Source organism: Asterias amurensis, chromosome 5 (genome assembly GCF_032118995.1).
Source record: "Asterias amurensis chromosome 5, ASM3211899v1".
NCBI classification, from domain to species: Eukaryota; Metazoa; Echinodermata; class Asteroidea; order Forcipulatida; family Asteriidae; genus Asterias; species Asterias amurensis.
The window spans coordinates 15,294,134-15,306,566 of NC_092652.1; the positions used below are offsets into that span (position 1 = coordinate 15,294,134).

Consider the following 12,433-nt stretch of genomic DNA (forward strand, 5'->3'; position numbering starts at 1 on the left):
TATAAGGTATGGCTGGTCCAAAGTTATACTCGAGATAAGTCCAGTCTTAACTCTTTGTGAAATCCACCTCAGTACAATCTAAACAAAGGATGGTAGTAAGTCAGAGCTGTAGTGTGATTAACAGCCACGAACCGTATTCTAACCAATAATGTTTATAGCCATTAATTGTTATGAGTGATTACCAAGAGAATGCCTTCCCTTTAAAGAGAGTCTATCCCATTTTGTCTCCTAACTAGTTAAAGGAAAATGTACTTACGCCAGTAATTGCCAGAGCAATCAGCACTGTTTGACCGCCTGTTTCATAATAAGTACTGTAAGGAAAATCATACAAGTTCTTATGGTTAGTTATAACTTGGTACAGCTGACATAAAAAATTCATGTGCTGCAAAACTTTTGCTCTTATGGTATTAGGGTCATAATGAACAGCTTAAAGCCTGGTTCATACTTCCGGCAAACACAAAATGTTGACATCACAGTGCGTTTTCGCAGCAAATGTTTTCGCAGTCAACTGATGCGAATGATTCGTTGCAAATTTGTGATGACAAAATTTATATCACATTTGCAATCACAGGAAGAATGGTCCGGGCTTAAGGAAAAGATTTTATTAACAACGTTTCGTTTTTGTTTTATTGATGATTCCCCATATTTGCTGATTTGGGGAACAAGAACCCTGAATACTAATTTTGACTCGTCCGATAAACTGATTTGTGAACAGTAATCCTGTTGTTTACTACTTAGTGTAAGAACTTACCAGGCTATAGTTCCTGTTAAATAGGACAGGCTGATTGTCTGAAGGTAGAAAAGTAATGTATACAAAAATATTAGCCACTTGAGATAACTACAAAGAACATCTTATTTTAAGTTTAAATTAAATATAAAATTTTATAACACACCTCTTGCTTGCTCTGTATTCTGGTTGGCTGAAACATGGTCACGTGGGGTGAACTACAATAGTCTAGTGATCGTGCGCGCGCGTTTTGCAGGATTAGTGCCCGCCGAGCACTAGTCTTTAAAAAAAAGTGCCTGGTTACAGCGCCCTCTCTTGACATGAACCCCGTGAATAGCAACTACAAAACTTCCTCTATTTTCTTATTTCACATTTAGGACCTAGGTGTGTTAAAACACATATTGACTGGCATAATTTGGTAACTAATGCACACCTTTGCCCCCTCGGGCCTGATGAGTGACCAGTAGAGGGACCTACACCGTATTATCCTCTTCTGGTCACTCTTACGGGAATAGATGTACACTAATTACCTCATTGCCAGTCAATATTATGTGTATAATGAAACATAAATGGTGTTTGAAGCTTTGCATGGTGTGGAGAATAAGAACAACTATCAAAATAAATATTAATAGTAAACTTGCAGGTACAGCTATGGGTAAAATCTCTTTTGAAGGAGTGGTGGCTCTGAAAAGAGCCGGTTTGGTCTTGACGTTTCGAACAGTATACTCTGCTCGTCTTCATGGTTGCACCCATGGTTGTACCCGCATGTTTACAATTAATATTTATATTTTTAGTTGCTCTTATAATAAAACATGTTTAAATTTGCACACTTCAAAGTAAAATTTAATGATTGTTTCAAAAGAAAGAGGAAAAATTGCTTTAACAGGAACTAGGCTGTCTTTTCCTGAACATGACCAGGAATACCTATCCTAAAACAAACAACTTTTAAACAACTTTAATCCTGAAATGAATATTGAAGTGGACTTACAAATATAGTAAGAGCGATGTAGTTATGAGGAGTCTTGCGACGGAACTCTCCACAGCATGCCAAAACAATGTACACAACCAGGAAAACACCACTGTACAAAGAACAAATAGCATAGTTAGTAACGGAACTGGTCTTAGGCTGATTAATATACCATGTCCAATGTGGCAGAGGGATTCCCCAAAAGGTTCCTAAACACTACCCTCGATAAAAATGTGGTGTGTCGTGGCAGAGTGGTTTAGTGCATTGGACTCAAGTTCTGGTTGCCGAGTCATCAGATTGTGGGTTCGAACCTAGGTCATGACACATGTGTCCTTGAGCAAGACACTTAACTATAATTGCTTCTCTCCAGCCAGCGGTGAATGGGTACCTGTGAGGACAGAGATGGTTCTTGGGATTGAATGAGCTTGGTGGGCTACATACAGGGAGCTGAGATGGTTTAAAGGAATCAAATACATGGCCCAGTGGTAATAATGTTTGAAGCGCAATGATCATTCTTCAGAATTGCACTATAAAAGAGTCAATAATTATTGTTTAAAAAATCCTCTTAAGAATTCTTCAGACTCTCAGAACGAAATGAAGACACAATGGGGGTCGGTTACACCATGCCATATATCAAGCACAACATGGTGATAAACACCCATATCTACAACCATTCAATAGGGACCTATCTAAATGCATCAAGATAAAACAACGGAAACAATACCCGTATTTCCCAATGCAACAAGATCAGACAGCTATTTTGTTTCAGTTGAGCTGACTACTTCCCGATTGTTTCTTCCTTAATATAATAAATGTAGTTTCGTTGTTTCAAAACAAACAAGAATGAACAACAAAATAGAATGAAAGCTGACAGATATTCATTCAAGGTAATCTGGTCTAATGGTCTTTTAATCTTATTTGGTTTGCAGTAACACCATGGGGTAGTACCTACTTTGCAGAGTAGGTTGTTATTGTAAGAACTATTTTGTCTAAATGGACAAATCCAGGAGACTACATAGTTCTCATATAAACTTGTCCTGCTCTATTACTCCTTCCTCAGAGATACAACAAACATTTCTACTTTTGCTTAGATGATTAAAGGCAGTGGACACTATTGGTAATTTCTCAAAATATTTAGTAGCATAAAACCTTTTTTGGTAACAAGTAATGGGAAGAGGTTAACAGCATAAATATAAAACATTTGTGAGAAATGGCTCCCTCTGAAGTGATGTAATTTTCCACAAATTTGATTTTGAGACCTCAGATTTAGAATTTGAGGTTTCGAAATCAAGCACCTGAAAGCACACAACTACATGTGACAAGGTTGTTCTTACATTAATATCTCGCAACTCTGACAACCAATTGAGCTCAAATTTTCACAGGATTGTAATTTTATGCATATGTTGAGATACACCAACTGAGAAGACTGGTCTTTGACAATTACCAATAGTGTCCAGTGTCTTTAAGGGGATGTATCATTTTCACTAGTGTGGCGTGAGATATTATTAGTCCATAAATAACACCAAAAAAGCAGGACAATTCTTTAAAGAACTGGGAAATCTCCCAAACATTCCGATGAATCCACTCAGCAGTAGTAGAACTCATAGGGAGATGAGATGGTTTAATGAGTGAATTAAGGCCCAGTGGCCATGGGTTAATAATGTGAAGCGGTTTGGGATGCCCTCCAGGTGTGAAAAGCGCTATATAAAATGGGTTATTATCATAGCAAGACAGCTCTCTAAAGAACAAAATCAGTGTTTACGCAAACCACAAACTGCAAATCACATATCCATAAACAATACTGAAACACTAATCAGCAGCAGTTCTTACAAGAACAATCTAGGCAGTATAGCTGAATCGCCCGGTTACCTCAGTCGGTTCAGCATGGGACTCTTAATCCCAGGGTCATGGGTTCGAGCCCCACTTTGGGCACACACATTCTTTCTGCGCCTTAAAGGGTATATATGTACTTTTTCCTTACAAAAAACACAATGTCCACAGATTTACATTAAACTTACAGATTTACATTAAACTTGCACAGTTTGAAGATTATGATAGTAGAAAGCTTCCCTTGAAATTTTACTTGCTGATTTGCTGTAGTGTTTGAGTAATGAGTAAAAGTTTTAGCATGTAAAAATGTATTAACCAGTTAAGCTATGGTTTTGGTATAGTATCATAACTGGTTAAGGGGAGTTTACACACTAAGATAATTTTGGTCTCATGGGACCAAAATTATTTTGTGACTTGTTTTACTCATTTCTCAAAAACTACACAACCTCATAGTTAGTAATATTTGAAGGGAAGCTTTCCACTATCATTATCTTCAAATCCTGTAAGTTTAATGTAAATCTGTGGACATTTTGGGAAAAGACCTGAATCCTTTCAACACCCAGCAGGGTTGATACATGCGCAATACAAGTCTTATTATTATTATTAATATTATTATTGTTCTATCCCAAGGTGTTACTTCAAACCTAACATTATAAGTTATCACACAAGCGCGAGTGGAATATGGAAAAACACAGCGCTTCTGCACCCCATATTCAACGAGGCCGAAGGCCGAGTTGGATATGGGACAGGGACGCGCTATATTTTCTGTATTTCCACGAGCACGCGTGTGATAACGTATTTATCTTCAAGCAAACTTGGCGCGTGACATAGAACACACAAGATGCATGGTAGTGATATTAGCTGTGCAATATAGGTTTTTATCACCACTCCATTCTGCCAATCTGATTGGAGGATTAGCGCGTACTTGAAGATAAATATTGATACCTCACCATACAATGCTTCCAAACTAAGTAATAATACTTTAGCCAATAACTTACTATGACGCCCAGTACAAGCCTGGTGAGCCCAGTACATACGTCCTCACAGGCTCACTGAAAACAAAACAAAACCAATAACTGATAGTTATCACAAGGGCCAATTAAAGGCACTGGACATGTTTTTAATTACCCAAAATGTATATCAAGCATGGGGGTGTCGTGGCCAAGTGGATAAGAGCACTGAACTCAAGCTCTGACGCTTCTGTTCAGCAGAGTGTGGGATCGAATCCTGATAGTGACACTTGAGCAAAACACTTAACTTTAATTGCTTCTCTCCACCCAGTGGTAAACGGGTACCTGTGAGGGCAGAGATGGTTCTTGTGATTGGTTTAGCCGAGTAGCGCATACATTGCGCACAGGCTGTATACTCCCCAGGGAGCTGAGATAAACTAAGGAATGATTTAAGGCCCAGTGACCAGGGGTAATAATGTCGGAAGCGCTTTGAGACACCCCTCGGGCGTGAAAAGCGCTTTATAAAAACGGTCTATTATTATTAGTATAAAAACTTACTTGTTAACAAGCAATGGAGAGCTGTTGATAGTATAAATCATTGTGAGAAACGACTCTCTTTGGAGTAACATAGTTTTTGAGAAAGAGGTTAACTTCTCACTAAAATATTGGAATCTGAAGCCTTCCTCATCTGAACGCACAGAAATTAGTACAACAAAGATTATTGGTTTGAATCCATCCCGAGTAATACGTCTGTGATTTTTGTTCACAGAACTCGGGATAGCACTGAGTATACAGTGCTTACATACATCAGTGTATATGGGTAAAAACAAAAAAAGGAATATTCTTTATCCCTGTGCTTACATACATCAGTGTATATGGGTAAAAACAAAAAAAGGAATATTCTTTATCCCTGATGCAAATTTAACATCTATTAAGAGTATTTTTCTGTTACATTTTTTTTTTTTGGCAACTTCAATGACCAATTGAGGGTAAATCAAAACTAACTTCACTTGCTTTGCTGAGTTATCAATGACGAACTTACACAAAGAAGAAGAGGCAAACAGTTCCAAATGTTACTGCCAGCTGAAGCGTCAATATCAGGTACACCTAGAATTGATCAATGAGAAAAAACCTTTAAGTGTAGATTTGATCTTCAAGTACATACATATAATTTGAATGTGTAATGTTCGAACTATTTTTCAATGAAGATTGTTCCCTCTTTTTTTTTCTAAAACTGTGACTCAACACGTTGGCTTTACAGGATTTGGGTACTTTTTGTAACACAAAACACAATGTCCACAGATTTACATTAAACTTACACCACTTGAAAATAATGATGGTCAAAACAGTACCTTAAAATATTAGTTGCTGATGTGCCGTAGTTTAAACAATGTCATGAAAATACTTTCAACAAAGAACACATTTTACATGCTAAAATAATTTTCGTCTCATGATCACTTAGACAAAAACTATTTTCATGACATTGTTTTACTCATTTCTGGATCCCTGCAGCACGTCAGCAATTAATATTTTTAGGGAAGCTTTCTACTATCATTATCTTCAAACTGTAAGTCTGTGGAAATTGTGCTTATTGTCCTACAAAAAGTATATAGACCCTGTAGTTTTTTAGTATTAATTTTTTTGTAGTCACACTCCTTTTCTTCCACACAGGCAGTTTAAGGTGATTGTCCGGCACCATAAAAACATCACCCAAATTACATAACCAATTAATGTTTTTCAAGGAAGTGAATAGTAACATTTTGTGATATTTGCAGTTAGAACGGAGAAAAATTGACAGGATTTGAACCAACAAGCTTTATTTTAACATGCCGGCAATCTACCAACCGAGTCATCTCGCCCTAATGTTGGCGGTCTCCCTATTTTGTAAAATATCTTTGTGTCAGTCAGAAGCCATTCAAACCTGTAACTGCAGTGTAGCCAGGGATGACACCCAACTTTACCATACAACATGGGAAGGGCAGGAGGGATCACCTTATAGGGATGCAACTTTATGTTTTTAACTTCAAGAAATAAACCACTGCACTTAGAAACTGACAGGATAACTTTTAATTAACTTTCTTTCCCCCAGTCACTTTCCCTTGTGGTTTATTATAGATAGCCAAGTTGGTAGAGTGCTGGCAAGTTAAACCACAGGTCATTGGTTCAAATCCTGCTGTAGTTCTTTGTTCAACCCTTAATCTATTAAAATGTATTTTGAATCACTCTTTATAAGAGCAAATGTATCAAATGTTCACTGTGGAGAGTAGTTTTTCTCTTCCCAAGTTGTTGAACAAGAACAAAATACTCACTTTCATAATGAATTTGCGTCTGACATCTTTATCACTCAATGATCTAGCTGCTGTAAATCCTCCCTCAACATCTCCTGTGGCACTACCTGTTTGCAGCATAGTAATATTTAAATCATTGTAAGTAAATCAACAGCTTCATTCAAGTCGACAGTGCTAAAAACAAAAAAACTTTCTCAGAAGTGTTCAAAATAATTTGCAGGATTTGTCAGATTTTAAAGGAATGAGGCATTTCCATGCTGGGAAGACTTGGATCCTACATTACTCATATTGGTTGATTTGGGATGCTTTGAGGCAATAGGGATCCGTACATAAACTCATATTGGATGATTTTAGAGGATTGAGGTAGTAGGGATCCTATATAAACTCATACTGGTTGATTTTGGAGGATTGAGCCTGTAGGGATCCTACATAAACTCATATTGGTTGATTTTGGAGGATTGAGCCTGTAGGGATCCTACATAAACTCATATTGGTTGATTTTGGAGGATTGATTCTGTAGGGATCCTATATAAACTCATATTGGTTGGTTATGGAGGATTGAGCCTGTAGGGATCCTATATAAACTCATATTGGTTGGTTATCATGGAGGTCATTCAAACACTAACAATATTGTAAGCTAGGACTGACCAACATTGTTAAAGCCATTATACACTTTCGGTAAACAGTATGGTCCAAGTCCCATACTTCGTGTATCACAACTTATATTTAAAACAACAAACCTGTGAAAATTAATGAAAAGATACTCCCTTGACATCTTTCTCATCCCTTAGGATGTTTAAAAATTTAGCAAGTTTGGGGAAATTTCAGCGGGCCCATTTATCAAAATCAAGAAAAGAATAGTTTCAAAGACAAATTTGTTTTTATTAATATTAATATAATTTATTATTTAATTTTTTTAATTACTTTATAGGGGGGAGGGGGTTGGAGTGGGTATATTTTTACTTAAGCCTACAAAACTTTACAAATCTACTGATGTAAGGGACTTGTGATTTTGAACCCTTCTGTGATTTTATGCTGCAAGTGTCTCGGTACATGTATCTGAGTGCCCCAACTAAAATATTGCATATAAAATCTTCAATGGATGTTTGGCGGGGGTAGAAACAGGCCTATAAAAGTCTGGGCGTGTTGAATGTGCTGTAATTGGTCAAACCTGAATTAATAAATTGCCATAATTACATTGTTATCATAAATTTAGTAGACTTCCAGTAGCTTAAAGTTACTCATGCCAATACAGCTGTAGAAAATCCTAACAATGAGGTTTTTAGAGATAAATGAGGCTACAGTAGAAACTATCAGAGATGCGACTGGCCCCCTGGGTGTCAATAATGAGCAATTATTATAAAAATTTTAGAACTTGAATTATTTTGTATTGTGTGATTAACCCTTGTCAATGGACCCTTCCCATGAAATATGCTAATGACCTTCACGCATGCAAACAGACCCTGTTCGTTTGCAAATGCCATAGAGTTGTGCACTAAGCAGATGCGCAATCGCGTCTGCGTCACGCAGCCATTAGCCGTGTACAAAACAGCGCGATATTCCCTCAGTTTTGCCAACCAAAATGTGCAATTTAAATATTTCATGGGAAGGGTCTATTCATATCACTCAACAAAAGTTAAACAAAATAAAATGGTTTTTTTTCTTTATAAAGTCATGTGAAGTGATACAGGCCAATACTTTAAACTTGTTTTTAAAATTGTTTTCAACTTCACCTACATGTATACCATTAAAAGTTGACAATGAATTAAATTTGCTGTAATATTAGTTTTGTACACAAGTTACTTTAGTAGATATCCCATTTAATTATTCATCTTGTTATTTTTTATTAAAAGTAGAAACTTGTCAGGTGGACGTTTTAACCTACATTTGTTCGCAGTATTTCCTCTTGAGTGTGAGACAGGAACAAGTATTATCTGATTTAGACTACACTGTAATATCAAAATTCACTCACAAACTATGAAACAAATGAGATACATCAACATACTGACATTGTGCTTGCTAAGCAAAAGGAAGGAACAAACTTAAACCATAGAGGAAGGACAGTATAAAGCAGAACACTGTATCAAAGCAAAAGAAATTAACCAAAGTTCATTTTTCCTGTGATACAAGTGCAAGGTGAATTTTGACATCACATTGCTGTTTTCACAGCGCATGTTTTGCAAGAGTTTAACACAGTTCAATTGTTGCGAGTTATTTGTTGCGGTTTTGTGACGTCAAAATTGGTATCGCATTCACATTCACTGGACTTGAACTGGGCTTTACTGTTTAGTTGCCATTTCTCCCATGGAAGTTTGAAATTAAAATGTTCTAAAAATAAAATAAAAGCTGCTTTCAAGGAATCAATGGAAAAAACTACAAGTGGGAGGTTGAATGACATTTATACAGCGACATTAGATCACAATACAGCCTCATTAAACAGTGTTTTAGTACTGCTGAAATGTTAATTGTCACTGAGTATGCACATCATGTAAACTGTTGACAATGAATACAAATGATTCATGGAAATAATATGTTTTAAAATTCACACCAACTAGAAATAAAAGTAGTAAACCTCTGTGGAAGCTGACTGATGAGTAATATTGAGGAAACAGACTTTGCATTTGAACATATTTTTAGCTGAACACAAACAATTTACAGGAGCTCAGCGGGATTTAAACCTTGGACTTCTGTGTTTATGCGTCAGTGCTCTCAAACTGAGCTATCTAACTCTATGTTGGCGTCTCCTCATCAGCTGATAGACAGGGTAGAGCAACCCAACGTAAACCCAAAAGTTAGAGGTTCAAATACCACTCCAATCAATTTTTTGTAGTTTAAAAATCCAAATTCAACTGGGAATAAGTCAGAAAGACGTTTTTTTTTTCAGAGTGTGGGTCTGTCTGTCCCATACAAGGCATAATCATTAGTGAGCTCCGATGTACATTGTACAGGTTTGATGTATTATTTTCTCAATAACGTGATTTTCTTGGGCAGTGTGTATTTTTAAACGATGCATTTATGTAAACACGCCAATTTAAGTCTTTTTAACTTCTTTTGTGTGTTTTTGTGATATTTTTAATAAATCTCATTGAATGAATGAATGAATGAATGAATGAATTTACGTGGAATTGAAAAACTGTATGCACTTCTACATGTGGAAGTGTCGTGGCCGAGCGTTTAAGAGCACCGAATTCAAACTCTGGTGTTTCTGATCAGCAGAGTGTGGGTTCGAATCCCCAGTCGTGACACTGTGTCCTTGAGCAAGACACTTAACCATTGCTTCGTCCTTCGGATGGGATGTAAAGCCGTTGGTCCCATGTGTTGTGTAACGCATGTAAAAGAACCCAGTGCACTTATCGAAAAGAGAAGGGGTTCGCCCCGGTGTTCCTGGTTGTGGCTGCTTAATGCGCCGTAGCACCTTGTAAACCCTTATGAGGTGCTAAATAATTGGGTCTCAGAATTCATCACTGCAATTACCTGTCTTTCTGAAAGTTTGTATATACTCAGTGCCTTGAGTACCTTGTTTGGTAGATACGTGCGCTATATAAGACTTCGATATTATTATTATTATGTACATAATCAACTATAACTATCTTAACCAGTTTCATGGCTCTGCTTACTGTAGCAAGGAAACAGTCAGTTGTGGAAAGCAGGAAATTCCAGACTAACCGTGAGCATATTCCACAGGTAAGTAGAAATCTGTGGAAATTGTGATTTGTGTCACAAAAGTACCCAAATCCAAAGGAATGCATAGGATGTGACTATGAGTGAAGTGATTCTCATCAAAGCTTTTTGAAGCAGCTTTTAAAATAAAAACTTACTATTGCCTTGTCGGTCTGGTTCCCAAGCATCTCTTGGTAAAATTCTTTCTGTACATAGCAATACATTATAGAGACTATGAAAGATTTATAAAACATTGGCTCAAAGCGGTAAGCCATGCTTCAATCAAAGCCATGCTTCATAGTAATGCTCCAAAGCCATTCAAAACATTTGGGAATTCATGCAGTAACAATGACTCAATTACTGTGCATCACAAATTAGAAGAGAAAAAAAAAACATTTTACAGACATTCATTGTTAAAATCAAAACTTGTGAGTACCATTCTATTAATAATTAGTTAGCACACGTTTAAAGACAAAAACAAATCATTACCTGATGTGACTTCAGAAATAAAAAGTTGCAAGTCCAATGAGTTGAATGATTGAGAAAACAACAAGATATAAATATTAAATGAATGTTGACGAAATGGCTTAAAATTAACTAGCAGGGGCCATCCAAAGTTCTCAACTTCTTTATGGCCACATAAAGCATACAAAGGGGGGAGGTTCTGTGAGCGACTTAAAAAGTCGCAAATATTTGTTTTTATACTGCAGAATAAACGATATAAATCGGGTATAAATTCAGTTCAAGATTTGCCCAAGATGCAATCTAAAGTACATATAGCGTAGATAAGGCATTCTTTGAGAAGAACGAATGACTGCAAAGCCTTTACTGTGCACGGTCCATCCAAGGACACATTAGGACCAAGAAACCTACTATTTGTCACATAGTTTCAAATTGCCCTGCTACTATTCGTCTTCCTGGTGAAAATACGAGGAAATGTGCACAGGAAAGCCTTTTCCTTTTTACTTAAGAACACCGGTCTGACAGGATAGAGTGACAGGATACTTAGGGACCATGGATAAACTATGTCACGGGAACGACCGCGTCGCGACGCGTTCCTTCGCGTGACAAGTTGAACAAAAGAAAATCTACGGAGTGGAACGCGTTCTTCTCAACCACTGGGTCTTGAGGAAGACCCACTGTATAACAAAGGAACAATGGTGAGGCCGAAAACCACTGTGTAGTTATAATCGGCTTATCTGGGTAGATATAAACCCAAGTTGTTTCCACTGCAATTTACGTAAACTGTCGTTTCAATAAATAAACAACAACCAACGATCCATGTAAATTATAATAACTGTGTCTCCGGTCTAGTTTATATTTTGACTAGTTTTTTTTTCAAGTTACAAAAAGATTAATCCTAGCCCTTTTCACGCAATAAGTCAAAACACAACCGCAGATTAAAATATAAAAAATATTGCGTCTTTGCACGACCGCCATGCAAAATAATCCCCCAAAATACAACAGAATAAAACAAAATCAATAGGAAAAACATCTTACATTAAACAGTAAAACTATACCCTTTTTTGTACATCCAAGGTATCCAAAATGTTTCATGTTTGAACAATGAAGCCAACACGTTATGTAGTTTTTCTTAAACACGCTAAATATTCCCAAGGAACTGCTGAAAATTCACCACGTTGTTGACATTCGCAAGGTACCAGCAACGGCGCCAATGTTGTACGCTGGTTAGTATTGCAATTTTCGGACACCAGATTCTCCCGAAAGTCTTTATCTCAAGGCGGTTGTAACTAATTTCGTAAACTGTTGCGCAATTTTTCCAACGGAGGGCGGCTCTCCCGCTATCACATTGTTTAGGAAAGCCCTCTAGCGTTCAATGTTTCTTGCATTATAGTTCGTTGCACGTAAAGTAGTAAGACTACTGGGCCGGTATAATTGAAAACACTGTGTGTGAGTGTGTCGCTGGATATAGTGTGTTTGTGTACTACGATGTAATTTTGCGTTGTGTTTTGTGTGATTGCGAGCCGGTCAGCATGATTTCGCGGTACCT

The 12,433-nt window shown here is 37.0% G+C and overlaps 1 protein-coding gene across 5 annotated transcripts in view; it reads right to left on the reverse strand.

The window, feature by feature from the left end:
* The window catches only part of LOC139937815 (protein lifeguard 2-like), a 31,183-nt gene that overhangs the window by 3,588 nt on the left and 15,162 nt on the right, over window positions 1–12,433 (reverse strand). For 4 of the 5 annotated variants that reach the window (XM_071933137.1, XM_071933139.1, XM_071933140.1 and 1 more), the window contains exons 3-9: window positions 10,581–10,628; window positions 6,784–6,869; window positions 5,517–5,581; window positions 4,523–4,576; window positions 1,716–1,806; window positions 752–789; window positions 257–311 (exon numbers count right to left, since the gene is read on the reverse strand). In XM_071933137.1, the coding sequence (XP_071789238.1) occupies window positions 257–311; window positions 752–789; window positions 1,716–1,806; window positions 4,523–4,576; window positions 5,517–5,581; window positions 6,784–6,869; window positions 10,581–10,628 (437 nt within the window). The remainder of the gene's footprint in view (window positions 1–256; window positions 312–751; window positions 790–1,715; window positions 1,807–4,522; window positions 4,577–5,516; window positions 5,582–6,783; window positions 6,870–10,580; window positions 10,629–12,433) is intronic. The other variant, XM_071933138.1, reaches the window with a different exon arrangement.